At 45.3% G+C, this 17,102-nt stretch overlaps 1 protein-coding gene across 2 annotated transcripts in view; it reads right to left on the minus strand.

The window, feature by feature from the left end:
* fgfr2 (fibroblast growth factor receptor 2) overlaps nt 1-16,884 on the minus strand; it is a 40,470-nt gene extending 23,586 nt beyond the window's left edge. Inside the window, exons 1-5 of one of the 2 annotated variants that reach the window (XM_062431074.1) lie at nt 16,054-16,884; nt 13,452-13,707; nt 5,638-5,895; nt 5,206-5,280; nt 685-854 (exon numbers count right to left, since the gene is read on the minus strand). In XM_062431074.1, the coding sequence (XP_062287058.1) occupies nt 685-854; nt 5,206-5,280; nt 5,638-5,895; nt 13,452-13,632 (684 nt within the window). In that variant the 5' untranslated portion in view covers nt 13,633-13,707; nt 16,054-16,884. The remainder of the gene's footprint in view (nt 1-684; nt 855-5,205; nt 5,281-5,637; nt 5,896-13,451; nt 13,708-16,053) is intronic. The other variant, XM_062431073.1, reaches the window with a different exon arrangement.
* Between the last annotated feature and the right edge of the window lie 218 nt (nt 16,885-17,102).

Genomic DNA, 17,102 nt, shown 5'->3' on the forward strand with positions numbered 1-17,102 from the left:
GATGGACACTAAATTTGTCATGATTCTGGTCCTTATACAATGCAGCTGAGTTCATTTACAGTTTTAATTAAGTCAGTTTCGTTTCCTTTATGCACAATGTGTAATCAGCAAGACTGAGCAGAACAGAAACCTCCTTCCGTTTAAACTTTAACCAGCTCAGCAATAGAGTTTGTAAATCACATTTCATAACAATAGAATCACATACTAGTCTCCAACCAAAGCCAGTGGGACCTGTTCTCCCTGATTTAGTTACCTCAGCATTCTAAACTCATTTCAACCTTGACGCTACCTACTTTGTCTATACATTACTGTCTAGGGGCATTTAACCCTTAAGTCCCTGGCTTAGGATTCTAATTGTTGGGGGTAAAGAACCATTTCAAGTTACAGTGAGAGACTGCAAAGTATCCTGTTGAGAGGAGGCGCACGGATGAGCAATTCCAATTTCACACCAGAAACCCTGCCCTCGTTTCCTCTGTCTACTCTCCTCCCGTCTCTCCACTGAAGGGTGGAAAACGGGTGAAAGGACAGTCTGAGAGCGATTGGAAGAACTGGCTTGACATCCCCTTGTAAATGAATTCCAAAAATGGCCGGAAATAATGTAGCGCAGAGAGAAGAAAAGAGTCTGAAAAAGCAATGAGTTGACATTTGTAATAAAAATGTATGATGTATCACTGTTTATCCTACCTTATACCCTCCCATGCGGTCTTCTTGGCGGAAAGGCCTGCTGTTTTTTAGCCAGCGCAGCTTGGGCCGGGGGTTGCCTCCTGCAGCACAACGGAACTTGACTGTGTTGGCAGCTGGCACCGCATGCAGCTTCTTCTCCATCTTTGCTGACGAGGTCCAATATGGGGCGCCTACAAACGGGGAGGGGGGAGGGGGGGTGGAACAGTTGGTGTTCAGTCAGGGTGAGATTTCCTAATCATGTCTTCAGTATTAACTGTTTGGCTTCAAGGCTTTGGACTGGCTAAGACAGATATACAGAGAAGCGTGACTGCAGAGGAGCCAAACCTGAACCATTCCTAACACTCCCAGAGAACCCCCCTCCCCCTCTTTGGCAACACTGACTGACCCCGCCGTCTGGATAACACAACCCAGAGCTCCACACTCACACAGTTAAATAAAAACACACACTTTCCCTGCAGGCTCGGCGGGGTGTTGCAGAGGGGGGAAAAACATCAGCTCTGAGTGGAGAATTTGCCTGGGCGTTGCCAAGAGGGTAACTAGACCATCACATTCAATTTCATCTCATTCCACTTAGCAGCTTTTTTTTCCCTCCACTTCCTCCAATTACCATAGCTCCCCTGTTTATCTGCCTGTCACTTGGCGAGATATGAACGGCAAGGCCAGGGACGCTTATCACCCTTATAAAATCATTATGTGCCGTCAGGGGAGAAAATGAATGTCACATTTACCAAAAAGGGGTCCTCAACGGACACGTTCGTCCAGACTTTATCAATGCCAAGCTCTCTCTGTTTTCTCCTACCGAAATCTTTCAGCTTCCCTATGTTTTGTCCATTCCCCAGTTCCCTCTTTTCCCCCAAATTTCTTTCTTTCAGTCAGCTGGATTTTCCTCCGAGCCCCCCACCCGCCCTTTCTCTCTGCACCTGGGAGCGTGATTGCCTAAGCAGATGGGGCTCAGAAGGGAAGAGAAACCCGAAGTCAAACAACAATCCAAACGGTCTTCCACACCATCACTTCCTCTCTCTCGTATAGCAGGAGTACAAGGAACAGAGGGAATACCCGCAAATAAGACCAATGCTGCCTTCGGTGTTACCCTCAAACATAAGTTTAGGAGGAATTTTTAGCTTGAAGCGCCCTCCCTCCACTTTCTTCCCCGCCTGTCCAATCTGCATACTATCAGACACCTCCCATCATTTTCTCTGGCATGTACAACCGGACAAGACACGCATACTTGGATAGTAAAGTCAGTAAACAGCGCTCTTCCTTCCTGAATGGATGCATACGCTATGTGCTCACACTATAATTAGTCATTCCCCCCTTTCTTCTTCTTCCTCTTCACTCTCACTATCTGGATTTCTCTTCCTCTGCATCTTCACCTCTCAGTCCCCTCTGTTTCTGCCTGTCATCACCACATCCGTTCAGACAGAGATAGATTAGGTGGAGACCGGCCCGTCGCGAGGCTGTCTCTCGGCAACGACCTCCGACCCCAAACTGCCAGCCGGGTCAGAAGATGAGGTTGGGACATGAAAGGTGAGCGGTCCTGTTTCCCATGCTCTCCAGAGTCCAGAGGGGCAGCACTTCAAACGAGACGACCCCCGTAACCTCTCTCTCCAGATGAAGCCAAACTCTCGCTTGGCCCAAACTGCTGTGGCCTCCAGGAACCCCCACCGCCCCCAAAGCCCCGTGCATCCGGATCCCCACTCACGGCTGTTTATCCTAAGCTGGCCTGGGGTGAGCTGAGGTTATCTAACTCCTGCGCTATGAGTCAACATTTTTTTTCTCTCGTAAAGTTCCTCCAGAGAGCTAAATCCATCACTGTTCCAAAATAGTATTTCAGCGTTGAGATGATTTCGCATTAAGCTGTGACATCCTCTTCTTTGGCATATATCTGTTCAAACTGCATCAGGCAGCATTGTATAACAGATTAACAGAAATACTGTGAAGTATCGAGAACACATTTTCAAGTAGCAGCGCCGTCCTGTGAAAACCATGCACATCAATTTTTCATGATCTTGGGAAAACACTCTTGTTTTCAACTATGTGATAATGCATTTTTAACACTTTGAAGAGGTTTTCAGATGGTTTATTTGGCTCTAAAAGTAGGTTGATTTTTTTTTTTTTGAGAAAAATTCTAAATCATCAAATTTTTAGGATTGCAATGTAAAAAAGAAGTGCATATAGATGAAATCATAACTTCAGATCCTGTAGGTCCCTCAATTTTTATACTCAATGTGCAACAGTCAAATTTAAAGCTTACTATAAAAGTTTAGACTCAAAACACAGCTAATCTGCTTCATGACGAGTGCATGTGGTTTGATCAGATTTGATTGAGAGTAGCTAAACAGCATTTTCCTTTTAACAGTGGGAAAAGTCGTTTTTTCTTGGCAGTGCACGACGCTTCGAATGCAAGCTTTATGTTGCAGTCTTAACTTAACATCATAACATTAGTTGCCCCAGTGAGGCAGGTGTATTCTTCCATGAAAAATCTCATCACATGCAGCTTTAACTAAAACTGGGAGCTGCACGGATAATGACTGATGATGTAAACAATAATGAGTGAAAGGTGTCAACAGGAAAGGGCAGCGAATGCAGAAAGCAAAGCTCCACGTGGCAATTTAACTTCATCATTACATCAGTGCTACCCTCCTATCCCCCCCCCCCATCCCCCTACCTCCACCCTCACCGGTCCCCAAAAACACAGCTTCCCTCACAGATGTAGAGGCTCTTCCATGTCTCCTCCAATAACACCACCCACCGCTGACAATATAAACTCTCTGGACTCTCTTCTTTTTTTTTCACCAGCTTATGCTGCTCAATCTCCTATACAAAAGTTAAAATCAAAATGTTCTGTTTTGCAGTGGCCTGATGCCCAACCCCTTCTGAGTGCTCCAGAAGAGAGAGAGAGAGAGAGAGAGAGAGAGAGAGAGAGAAAAAAAAGCCACGAATATAAAACTACACCCCGCACTCTCCGCTCTCATTCCCTCCCACGCCTACACGCACCCTCCTCCCTCGCTCCAGTCCTCGGCTCAAGGCCAAGGCTCCACGCCATGCTCAGAGAAGTGCTGGTACCGATCCAACAACCCCCCCTCCCTCCCTCATCCTGCCTCTTCCTTCTCCTCTTCTTCCTCTTTTCTTTTAATAATAATCTCGGTTTTGAATTTTCAGAAACACACACGGCGAGAAAATGCGACTGTACTGCCAGAACAGCTTTCCCTTTGTTTTCAAACAGCTTATTACCACCAGAATGGCTGGATCTTTTCCCTCTCCCCCCCATTTTTTCCTCTTGCTGAGTTCCTTTCTCTCCCCCATATTTAATGGATTTCAGGCAATTACAGTCAGCCCGAAAGTGGAGGAGGAGGACTCACAGTGAGACGCAATGCGCGTGGAGAATTTTAACAAGATGTGGAAGCCCTCATCTTCACTTTAGCCCCTTTTTTGTGAGTGTGTATGTGAACGCATGCATGTGCGCACGTGGCTACATAAACACATTACTACCCCAGATACTCACCGACGCATAGAAAAACTTTCTCTTTTTTCACACGTACACACACGCACAAAGACACACACACACATACACACACACACACACACACAGGCCCATCAGGTGGGTAACTGGGTCCAGATGGGCGTCTTTTATAATGGATGAGTCCAGCTGACTGACTGACTGGCTAGCTCCATGAGGCCCAACTACCTGAGAGACACTAGCTAAAGGAATGTCAGGAATCCTTGTATTCCCTGGAGCAGCTCGCCTGGGAGACACACACACACACACACACCCACACACACACATACACACACACACACACACACACACACACACACAACATACACTCCAAAACCTCACCATATAGACCTAGACAGGAATGTTAAGGTATAGAACAGCAGAGATGTGGGTGCATGAGTTTTGGTGGTGTTAACAGCTATCTCCTCCCGATAACGAAAGAATTAAGACCATCCGCTTTCCCTCTTTCTTTAATCATAAGCACACAGGCTGAACTGTGCTAATAAACACTGACAAAGCTAAGTAGATTATTTCGCTTAGGGATTAAGGCTCTGTAAGTGTTTGGCTATCGCATTCAGCATTCCAGTTTTGACATGCTGTTAAGGACTATTCATTATTTATTAGACCAGAGTGTAGCTTAAAGCATACCATGTCCAAATTTTTAAGCCTTGTTAAATGCTTCTTTTATTTGAGATATGAGGCAACATACTAGGTTTTTCTGTGCTTCATTAATCTCTTTTTAATTTCCCAAATGTGACTTCAGTAGGATGTCTCTGCTGTTTTCATTGAAAATGTCACGTAACATTTCCATCACAAAATGTTCTTTAATTTCCCAAATGCAACTCTATGAAGTAAAATGTGGTTATTTGCACTGTAGCTGCAGGGAATTAAAATTGAGTTCACGCTAGAAACAACATGTAACAGAGTGAGAAATGTGCCTTGCTCATGGGCACTGAAACTATGGGAGGAAGGGTAGCGAATCCCTAACTCATTCATCCCTCATTTCGTCCTCCCATACTTACATATCTGTTCTCCGTCCGCCCCTGTGTCCTCCGATCGCTCTGTATCGTCTTCATCATCCCCCGACGAGATGGCATCTGCACAGAGTAACCACGGTTACTGCCATCCTCTCTCATGCCGTACACACGTGCACACACATATGGTATTGCATGCATAGATTTTCATGCAGTCACTTTCTTGCAAATTTTGTACACAGATACTTAAAAGAAATACTAGAGTTGGATTTTTTTAATTTTTTAAATCAAGTCTACTGCTGCAGTTTGCACACACACACAGTCACACGACAGGCCGCGGAGTCATTCAAGGAGAACCGGTCTTTGTCTACCTGACCACATCTGCTCCATGGCCACTTTCTGGACAAAAAAAAAAGCTCAGTCCAGTCTCAAATCTCCAAACTCTCTGTCCTTTCCTGTCCTGCTTGATCCCTGACTCACCTGTGACATTCACTATGAAGCAGACCGTGTCTTTGCCCACGCCGGTGCAGGCGTATAGGCCCGAATCCTTAGGCGTGGCATCACGAATCTGCAGCACCTCCTGCTCTATCAGGGTGCGGTTGTTGGTGCCCAGAGAGCTGCCGTCTTTGGTCCAGGTGATGGTCCCCGTCAGCGGCAGAGGGCAGTTGAGCTTCAACACCTCCCCCGGGTGCAATGAGCACACCGTGGGCTTAGAAATTTGGTATTTGTTCGATGCTTCTGCAGAGCAAATGGGGGGAGTAGGTAGAGGGGGTTGAAGGGGTAGAGGAGGGAAAAAGGACAGAGTGGAGGAAGAGGGTGCACAAGAAGGTGGAAAGAAAGGTGGGAGAGGAAGAAACAAGCCATAGTGTAAGAAACAAAAACACCAAATAACCCCCATTGGATGCACTTAAATCAACTTATGCAGGAGGAGCAATACAGAGAAAAAGGGGAGGCCCATTTTTTGTAAACCGTCACACCAACATATCATTACCACAAACTCCCAGTCAGTCACTTGAAATGGAGCCCTCAGAAAATACCACTGTTCTCTTATAAGTGTACAGTGTGATTGGCATTTATAGATTCAGAGCATGCAGTTACGGCCAGAGCAGCATGTGTAGAGGGGGAAAAAAAACAATCAATGCTTTGAGAACGGGTGAGAATTGAACATCACTGTGTTGAGAGATAGCCTCCTTTCCCCGCCCCCAACCACCCCTCCCTTTCAGCGTAGATGCCAAGCAGCCAGTGTGTGTGGGTGAGCAGGAGCAGTACAGACAGATCTCCGCATCCTAAAAAAAAAGGTAATAAAACTTCAGCAACGTCTGCCCATCAGAGAAGAAAGCAGCCAGAAAGGTCTGGGACGGAAGCAGTTGTCAGGCAGGGGAAGGAGAGGTGGGGGAGGAGGGGTAGGGGTAGCGGGAGGGGGGCTGGGGGGGCTCTGTTTTTTGGCTTTTCTCTGGTTTTGACTGTGCGCCTAAACTTCGAAAACCTTAACCTGGCTGTAGCCTGACTCTTCTGTTTTCCATCTCTCCCTCTCTCTCTCTCTCTCTCTCTCTCTCTTTCTCTCTTCTTGGTTCTCTTTCATAACATGGCCATGGAGGATCTACAACCCCTGCACAGGATTCGCCGGCCAAGGCAGAGAGCAAGAAACTCCGCTCGACTCCAAAGTGCATAAAACCTTCACTTCTGGGAGGAAATCCAAGTCCGCCTGTGAATGCATGTGTGTACACCGTGTCCTCTGCCTTGTACAACTGCGCGGTGAGAACGAGGTGAATGTCCAATATATCAAAGGGATTTTTGGAGTATCCATAGCTGAGACTGCACTTCTACATCAGGACGCATTTTGTCAATGTCTATGAAAGCTCTGGACTGTGGCTGAATGTTGAACAAAAAAAGGGGGGAAAACCTGCCTGAAATATAAGCTGGCTTCTCCATGTACACACTAAAGCCAGCTCCAGTCACCCTGAGGCTCTTGCAGACTTTTAGCACATAGAAACAAACACAAAACGATCATACACAAAATGCGAAACCCTTCACTCTTGAGAACAAAAACTGGAGGAAATTCCAAGTTTTCCTCTTTATTGCAGTACAAAAATGTCCAAAAAACTGTGTGTGTGTGTGTGTGTGTGTGTGTGTGTGTGTGTGTGTGTGTGTGTGTGTGTGTGTGTGTGTGTGTGTGTGTGTGTGTGTGTGCGTGTACGCTAGAGTGTGTTTTCTGCACAGGGAAAAGTGGGCAAAAATGAGACGGATTAAACACATTTAAGGGGGAGGGAAAATAGCAACAGTGGAAAAGCATACAGAGAAGCCAATGATGAAGGTACGGTATATGCATTTGGCTGAAGGCTGATAGGTGTAATTATGGAGGCAGTGGCACTCCCAGCCTTTCCTGTACCTCTATACACCTTTTCAACAACATCCCTCCCCCATTATGTGCTGCTGTGTGCGTTAAATGTAAAAGTATGCTTGCACGCTCCGGCCTCAACAGGAAGGGAAAGTCATTCTGCTGCGAGCCAGAGGACGAGGCATGTGTGCAAGCCTCTAAATGTTCCCCTTGGGCGATGCGCACTCACTCAGGTACTGTTTTTGTATTGTCTTTTTTCTCTCTCTCTCTTCCCTTCGATCCGGAAATAATTAACCCCTCCTGCCAGGACTGAGTGTGTGGTCTGATAAGAGGTGGTGCTCCTGTGCTGATTGATGGGAGCTGTCTCCTCCTAACTTTTACGACATGTTTTCCATACCGGATGCCCCAGCCTTCACTTTGATATTATTACTGGCTCCGGTTTTACCTTCATTGTTTCATGTAGGATATTAGGGATATGTAACTGCCAGGACACAAAAGCAGCCAGCGTGAAGCTTGCATGTATGGACAACTTCAATGTGGTGGGCCCCTCAATGAGGCTGACGTAGCGACACAACACCTGGATCTTAATGTACGCGCACACTCACGCACACATACACTCAGTCTGTCTGCACATAGGAGAGAAAAGGGGGGGAACGGAGGCGCTTTATAGAAAGACGATACTCGCACAAGCGCATGGATGTGTGTGCTACAGTACAAGGAAAGCTCTGACGAAGGAGAGATGGAAGGAGAGAAAATAAACAGACAGGAATAGGAAGTGGTACATCTGATTAAAGAAAGCATGCACGTGTTAGCTCTGCCTTTATCATTTTGTTATCTCTGCTGCATCCATCTGTCCCCTTCCATCAACTCCTCCTCCTGCTGCTAGCCCCCTTTCATTTCCCTCTTTCACCTCCCCTTCCGCTTTGCCCCCTCTTCCCACACATCCCCTCACCCGCTCACACCCCTGACCCCGCTGACCTAACTCTGACCCTTTCCCAAACTTGTTGACACCTCCAGCATGCCTGATTGTTCATGGGAACCTCTATCATGTAAACACACACACACACACACGAATGCAACTTTATACATGCTGAGAAAACTTAGATACAGTGTTCAATAAAGGCAGATATCACACATACACACCAGGAGATACAGGCTCAAACACACACACACACACATGCACACACACACTCACACTCCTTGCAAACCTTGAGGAGGGTTTACAAGAGTGTAGGGACGCATGCTGAGTTGAAGAGTTGAAACACTTCACTGCAGATATTTCATCTCTGCAAAGTTTCATCCCTCTCTGCACCATAGGAGGGGGGCGGGAGCATCTCTCCCTTTCTCTCTCTCCCACACACACACACACACAAATACACACACACACACACACAGATTTTTGCTCAATTTCTATCAAACAGCTTTGCTCCTCTTCCCTCCCTCCATCATCACTCCCACTTTGTCTCTTCTCCTGAAGCACATCTCCATTTCAAAACCCATTTCTCTCTCTCTCCTTTCTCTGACAGCTATTACACGTGTCTATCAGGTGTGATAGATTCAGGTTGTCCACTCCTCGCTAACTCATCCTCCCGATTCGCACCGTCTTGGCTGGCAATAATTAGTCTCACAGTCTGAAGTGTCTGCGGCAAAAAAGCAGCAAGTGATTCTCACAATCACCTCCTTGACGCCTTGACGGCCATCCCGCCTGCCCGTCTGTCTTTCTGACTGTCCATCAAGAGCCGCAATGTTGGCAAAGTGGCGAGGGCGGAGTTTATGATAGCCCCGGAGTTTTTCTTACATAAATGATCTTATGAATTTATTTCTGCAGAGATGCTCATTCAGACGCAAGTCTATTCTTCCATCTCCTCCCTGTCGCGTTCCACACAACGGGATAGGTGGAATAGATGTAATGACTGCCATCTCAGAGGGACACACTCAGGCACGCACACGCACACACACACACACACACACACACACACACACACACACACACACACACACAGACACACACACACTGCCAGATCACATTATCTCTGCTGCCCCTCTTATCCCTCCTTTTTTCCTCTCCTCTTTCCTCTGTATCCTGCTCACGTCCTCAAATCCCAGGACTTTTCTCCCCTTTTTTTGTCTCTCCCTCTTTTCTGATGTCTGTGTCCTTTCACATTCAAATCCCTTCATGGCTTTTTTTTTTTTATTATGACAAAGGAGCAGCTCTGTGAACTGGCTCCTGCTGGCGTCCATGGTAACAGCCCCTCCAGTTTTGCCCACCCCTTCACCCCTCAACAAGGCATTCCCTGAACCCCACCCGACCCCTTTAACCCACCGGCTACCCCCTTATCTCCCAAAATCTTCTTTAAGGTGAAGGAGTGGTGACCCTTTCTTCTACTTTACTCTGCTTTCTGGTGATTCATCTTCAGAGTGAAATATGTAAACAGCAGGTATGCTCGTTTAGTGAGCAGGCAGGAGGTTCAACTTGCACAAAAATACACCAAAGGGCAGGGATCAAATCTTAAAAAAGAGGGTGCCCTACTTAAAAGTAGTAACACATCTGTAGTTTCATGGAATTTGACCAAAAAAAAATCTAAAATAGCTATAAAATGTTGTCAACCTTTATTAGGATATCAATGTTTTTTACACTGGAGCTCTAATTTCCTTAATGTCTGTATACATTTCACTTTTCTTCAGTTATTTCCTTCAGACTGCACACTGGTAATTCTGGCTCAGATTCCTCTCTGCCTCCTGCTGCACACACAGAACAGTCCACTGAGACCTGAGGCACAATCTGGCACAGGTAGCAGCTCGTCCCAGCATCTTATCGGCCAGGTGTGAGATTGAACGGTGGAGTGGCAGGGTATTTTCTAGCACATCAGCGTAGGCAAATAACAGTAGACACACACACACACACACACACACACACACACACACACACACACAGTCACAGTCGCCAACACACTCAAACCATCAAGATTAACACCAGCCAACGACAGGCTAATAAAAGTCATTGTGTAAAAGGCTGTATATTCAGCCCAACTGACCCCCGGTCACACCACCGGCTGTCACACTGCGTTTGTTTAGAGTTCAGTTCCATTGCCATCTCCACAGTCAACTACACACACACAAACACACACACACCCTCCATGTCATTTACCAGCCAGCTGACACTTTTATACTTTAACAGCCGTACTCCTACTGTGTAGACAGCACAGTGTTACAGAAAGGTAATAAGCCTGCAACTCCTTGACTTTCCCACCTCCACACACATTTACACACACACACAGAAACACAAGTACCAGCTGTCTAATGGAAGCTATAATCTTAATTAGCAGGCATTCATCATAAGTGTTTATGAAATACAGACAAGTGCGGCTGATTATGTTTCTTATTAAATAAAGTACAGTATACAGGTGGAAACTATATTAAAAGTAGAAATCATGCAGCAAATAAGCACAGAGGTGTGCCAAGAGAGCAGATATATTCATACACTGCTGCCTAAAAAGCATCCGTCTATTCCTTTGTAAGTCTGAGCATGAAGCACTTGTCCTTGACACATAACTTTAATTATTTAACCACTCAGCTATTTTGAAGTGGTTGCCTCCACACTGATCAGAATATTTTTTTGAAGAGTAGAGTTTGGCAGGGAGAGCGGGAAAGTACAGCCAAACTATGAGCCGACTTCAGTCAGCTGAACTCGCATTCAGCCTGCGTTCCACTGTGCCTGGTGCCACATTTATTCAACATTATATGCAAAAAAAGGGGCCTGAACACACTACAGAGCAAGAGCAGAGAATATCAATGTTAAGGACACACACACACACACCTCTTGTGTTTGGTACCATTGTTATTCAGCTCAAGTCAGAGTATTCTAATCACTGTGCAAACGGAGAGCGCCTGGGCAAGGTAAACACTCCCATAGATACTGAAGTGGCTAGAGCAACAACAATAGGCCTGTTGTAGAAGCCTAAACCAGTGCGCTTGCTCCACTTCTACTGTTACAGCAGCCACAGGTAAACAAACGAGCAGGGCCACCAGGGGTGCAGGAATGGGTTCCATAGAGACAACATTGATATGCAATCTGATGAATCTACAACAATTACTGCTCCTACACACACACACACACACACACTCACAGTGGTGTGACACAGGCTGCAGGGCAGAGAGGGGGCGGAGGGGGTGGGTGGGAATCCCAAACATCTCTGCAGGGGGGGTGTTATTAGGACAGAGAGGGCGGGACCAGTCAATCTGTCTCTCTAACATTTATGCCCTACAGGTGACACCAGTGTAGCCGACCAGCAGCAGCGAACAGAAGGAGTAGACAACAAACTGGAGGCGCACACACACACACACTGATTCAATCACGCACAGCTGCAGTATAAAAAAAAAAAAAAAAAAAACGTGTTTGCCATGTGCAGCAGAAAAACTGATTCGGGATCAGATAAGCCAGGCCAGGTTCTCCATGCCCTGTTGATCCCTCATCATGTGACCCCCAGGTCTATCCACTTAATCTCCAGTCACATGACTTCACCGCTGCCCAGCTCTCTGTAATCTCTCCATCTAAAGGAGAAGTCAAATATGCACAAATCCTCTTAGAAGTTTCCTTGAAGATTGTATAACTCTGGAAAACTCTCTCTCTGTCTCCCTCCCTCTGTCCTCTCTGTGGCCGTGTAGCGGAGCGTCTGTTCCATGTGGGGCTCAAACCCATCTGCATGGAGCCAAACAGTCTGAGACAGAACAACAAAAACAACAACAGGGCAGGAGAACACAAGCAGCCTCTCATCAAGGTAAGTAACAATGATACCTGACCTCTGGGGCAAAGGGCAAGAAAGGGTATATAGTGTGTATGTATGTGTATGTGTTTGTGTGTGGAAACAGAGAGGTGGCTTAAAAAAGTGATGCTCTGTTGTTGGCCTAACTTGCAATTAGTATGCTGATTAAAGCCGGGGAACAAAAGGCTTTGGAATGTGACTTACCATCCATCACAACAACTCTAATTAGCTAGCCTCTGTCCAGACACAGCGACTGGAGACAAAAAAAATGGAGAAGCCTCAAAAGAAAAAATACCAAAAAAAGAAAAAAAAGCTGTCTGTACTTTAAAGGGACTCTCACAAAAAGGTTTCTCAAAAGATTTGCCAATTAAAAAAAAATGACCTTGACGTATTTGAATTCACAAAGTGAGCAGAGCAGTCATATCTCGAAGAAAAACAAAGTACAACTTTTTTCCCCCCCCTTTCCTTCACTCTATTTGCCTCTTTCCAGGCAAGCAGGGCATGAGAGAAATGCCAGCATAAACACTGTCCCACCCTACTTCACAGCTCTCCCTTGTCCTCCCACAAGGATTCACAAACCTGCCTTTAACACTCAAGTATACCCTAAACTACCACAGACATCAGCAAAAGTAGTAAAACAACAGAGTGTGAATCACACGCCTGACGGTGAGGAAAACAAAAGTCTTGCCATGCCGAGGTTACGGTTGTTTCTGTTTTTATTTTAATCCCCTAAAACGTTATACTCCATCTTTCCTAACTGTTTTCGATGAGGTCTAAATGATCTCATTTTTTCTAAGCGAGAACCTTTGAAATACTAACTTGTAAGTGAAACAGCGGACAGTGTAACAGTGGAAACAGTGAACCGCCAAATCAGAAGAGTCATTCCTTTTTTTCTTTTCTCATTATTCTTTTTTCAAATGGGTTAAACCGCAGAGATCAATGTTCCTCATGAGGAACATTTATAAGTAGAATAAAAGTAATGCAAGTTAGATGAGGACAGGAAAAAATGCAAATGTTAAAAAGGACTTTAAGGTCAGGTTTAAGGTGGTGGTGGTGGTGGGGGGGGGGGGGGGGGGGGGATCCTGACACAAGTACACCTGCTCTCTAAAAACAACCACAACAAATGGTTTTACACCCCTGCTCCACCTCCCCAGCTCTTCATACCAATCCCTCTTTGACCCCCCGCTGCTTACCTTCAGGTTCCAGAGTTGCCTCCTCCTCCTTGGTGGCGGTGAGGGGCGGCCGGGCCACGCTGACAGTCAGCAGGGACAGAAGGACGGCGGCCAGCAGCCAGGCCCACGAGGCCATCCCGTTAGTGGGGGCAAGCGCTCCCCATACCCCCCTTCTCCACCTCCCCCTGGACACTGATCCCATCTGAGGGGGTCCGCCCAACCATCAACTGCTGCGGGGTCGGCCTGTCACTCACTGGAATTCACCCAATCACCTGGGCTGAGAGGTGACAGAGGGAGACAGAAAATGAAGAAGGGAAGGCGGTGACGGAGTGATGATTGAAGATGTAGAAAGAAGCGTGGACAGGGAGGAAGACAGATGACAAAAAGAAAACATATTTCAGTATGAATTCATTACTTCAAAGAACTTCTTCCACTTTTTAAAAAATGTTTTTTTCCCACAAAATCAGATACAAGAATGAAACATGAGAAAGTGACAGGGGAGCAAATGTGTCAAAATGCTGTCAAACAAGCCGTGCCACAGACATACCGAAGCTGTGAGGCACCAGCAGACAACACACAAACAGTCTGCATCTACCTTAGCTTCTCATCTATAATTGTGTGCATTTTACTGTGTGTTTAAGACAAACCAATTAAGAGATACGTATAATCATATATATGTCTATAAAGCTCAGTATTCACAGACTAACCAGGTTGTTGATTGAGTCATACTTTTAAAATATACTTTATAACTTTAAGTTTATGAAAGTCAAATATCACACAAATCTGGTGTGAGAAAATGCAAAGATTTCAACCCAATCTTGTGAATCATTTAGCATGATGTGCACCATTTCCCTGCTTCTGAATGTTCCTCCAGATTGATCATAAATCTGGTCTCTAGTGATAACTCACAATATGGTTTGGAAACATCTCAGATTGGCCGATTTGGCACCCATTTCGTTTCATTGGACATCGTTTATTCGGGTGCGCAACAGATGCGCCAAACCTGTTGCCCGCCCTGCTGCATTTGTGTTAATTGTATTCGTAAAGGGCTTTTATTGCATTTCCGTGACTTGATTATGAAACCAGTAAAGCTTTAATTGAAATGCAATATTGCAATGTTGGGACACACACACCAATCTGTTTAGCCAGACATCTGCGGTTCAACCGCGCTGGAGTGTCTCTGGAGGTTTGGTGTAGTCACGCTTCCCTGAGCTCCTTCTGTTCCAGCTGGAGATATCGATCGGTTTTACCCGCAAATACACATGTAATTTGACTTTTAGAGAGCAAACCTGTAAACCTGCACACCCCGATTTATTTTAATTTCACCCCTAAGGGACTACAATGGGTCCGGACAATGGACGCGCACATGTTGTCTCGGTGAATCCATGAATGTATACCGACTTTAAGAAAGAAATACGCCCGGGTTGATTTAGCAATTAAGGTAACTAATTATACACAATGACAGCTCAGACACATGAATAATTAATGAAAGTAAACCAATCTGAAAATGACTTTAAGTTAATCAATCAGTGCATAAATCAGCCACTGAGCTTACCACTGTCTAAAAACTTTAGCAGAACGAATAGAGAGCAGAAAAACATAGAAACTTACATTTGTTTTACATCTTTTACAGGTGTGTGAATAAAGATTATACAGCTATCAAATATAACAACACTTAAATAAGTGAAAGGGTAAAAGGAAAAAGATAAACTAATAGTCTAAAGTTAGGAATAACATCTAAAACACAAGAAAAGAGAAATAGAGAAGAGGGGAAAAGTGAAATGAGGATATAATGTGCTCCTTATTACATCATTTGGTCTTTATAGTGTTACTGACGACATGACATTTGGACACATGGGGGACTTTAATCCATACATGACCACAGCCTTCATTTAAACCAGGCTTTGAATGAAATTTCTTGGCACTGTTTGAATTCCTATTGAAATTCAAATCAGTTGGCTTTTCCACAATGGGGGCTCATTTGGAGTTGCTCAGTGATTTAGGGCTCCGGCACCAAGCAGTGAAAAAACAACTGCGGTCACGGGATAATTGGCACCATAAATGCAATGTAGAAAATTAAGCAAAGTAATAAATAACCAGGACACTTGTTAATGGGCCTTAAAGTGATGATGCAAGGTGCTGTGTGGTTCATCGCCTTCTAAAATAAACAAGGGTCCATTTCACTGGGTACACTTTTACATATAATGAGGGATATTTTTTTAAACAAACAACAAAAAACTATATGTGCTAAAAACTATATGATTGGTGACAATGTCCAATGCATTCTTTTTTTAGATGCACATTAAAGAAAATATATATTTTCCAACTTAATTTTAATTAATTTTATATTAATAACTTAATTATTTTACAGACTTCTGCAAAGTCTCCACAAGGAAATCTTGGTTTGAAAAAAAACTCTATAAATTCACCTACAAGTAAAACACTTCTAATTTTGTCATGCAGCTACAAGCACACACAAAAACAGTGCAAACCTAAAACGCGCAAAGCATTTCTACTATCACGCAGCCTATTAGTCCTGACAGCCCAAATCTTGACAGATGAGATTCTGAGGAAGCTTTCGACTTTTCCCAGCTGAGTTTGATCGTAAACAGAAAATACTTACCAGGGAGGACTGAAATCGTGGCGATCTCTGTTTTGGCATGCACTGATAAGGGAGGAGAGAGCATGGGCTGAATCCAGAGGGAGGAATGTCTCCAAATCCACAATGCACCAAAAAAAAAAAGGAGGAAAAAAAAGAAAATCTGCGAGGCGCTGCCTTTTTTCAGCTTACTATTCCACAATCAGCCGGCATCAACTCAACTCAGAGAATATATTCCAAACTCGACTGGCAGTGTAGTCCAATGCCATGCAGAGAAATCCGACTTTATCCTTCGAACACAGCTCCAAAAACCATTGCGCTGTCCCCCCGAAACTTTCCTCCCCGTCACCAAGTTTCTTCTAGGGCGCAAAACATGCCCAGTGTTCCCGAGCAGCGCACTTGTCAACTAAATAGAAAGTTTGCAGCTACAAAGGAGGTGGAACTTGGTTTTACAGTATACGAGAGAATAGCTGTCCGATGCAAAATGTCATTAAATCCATCAGTGCGCGTTCCCCCTGGTGAAAAGAGCGTCTTTTTGCGTCTCCGTCTCTTCTTCCGCCGACAGTCCTCGCACGGTTTCTCAGACGCTTTGTCAGGCTTACTAGGTTTTTTCTCCTCCTTACGTCTCCACACACACTACCCTCCTCCTTCACTCCAGTGGGTGTCATCCCCCCCCTCCAGCACCCCCAGTGTAATTCGAGCCGCTTCCTGGCCGCAGTGCTCTTGGGCCCTGCCTTCCCTCCGCCCATCAAACTGCAGCGGTGCCTGCCTGCTCGTCTGTCTGCCTATCCTGCGCTCAACTTGCTCAAACTGGGTCCGATGCGAGGGCCCCTGCTCGGCTCCGGAGCTGTCAGACTGCAGTAACAACGCCCCTCAGTGGCCAAACTGCGCCTGGAGACGCAAAAAATCCATACAGACGTTTCTTTATATTTAGATACTGTATGTGGGCTGAGACATTAACCAGTTACAACATCAATGACGACATAATTAATAGTTTAATTACGGGGAAGGGGGCGGGGGTGTTTTTTTCACTTTCTGGTTGGGTTGAATAGTCAGCTTGCTATGTAGTAGCC

The sequence above is a fragment of the Scomber scombrus genome, chromosome 12, assembly GCF_963691925.1.
Source record: "Scomber scombrus chromosome 12, fScoSco1.1, whole genome shotgun sequence".
NCBI classification, from domain to species: domain Eukaryota; kingdom Metazoa; phylum Chordata; class Actinopteri; order Scombriformes; family Scombridae; genus Scomber; species Scomber scombrus.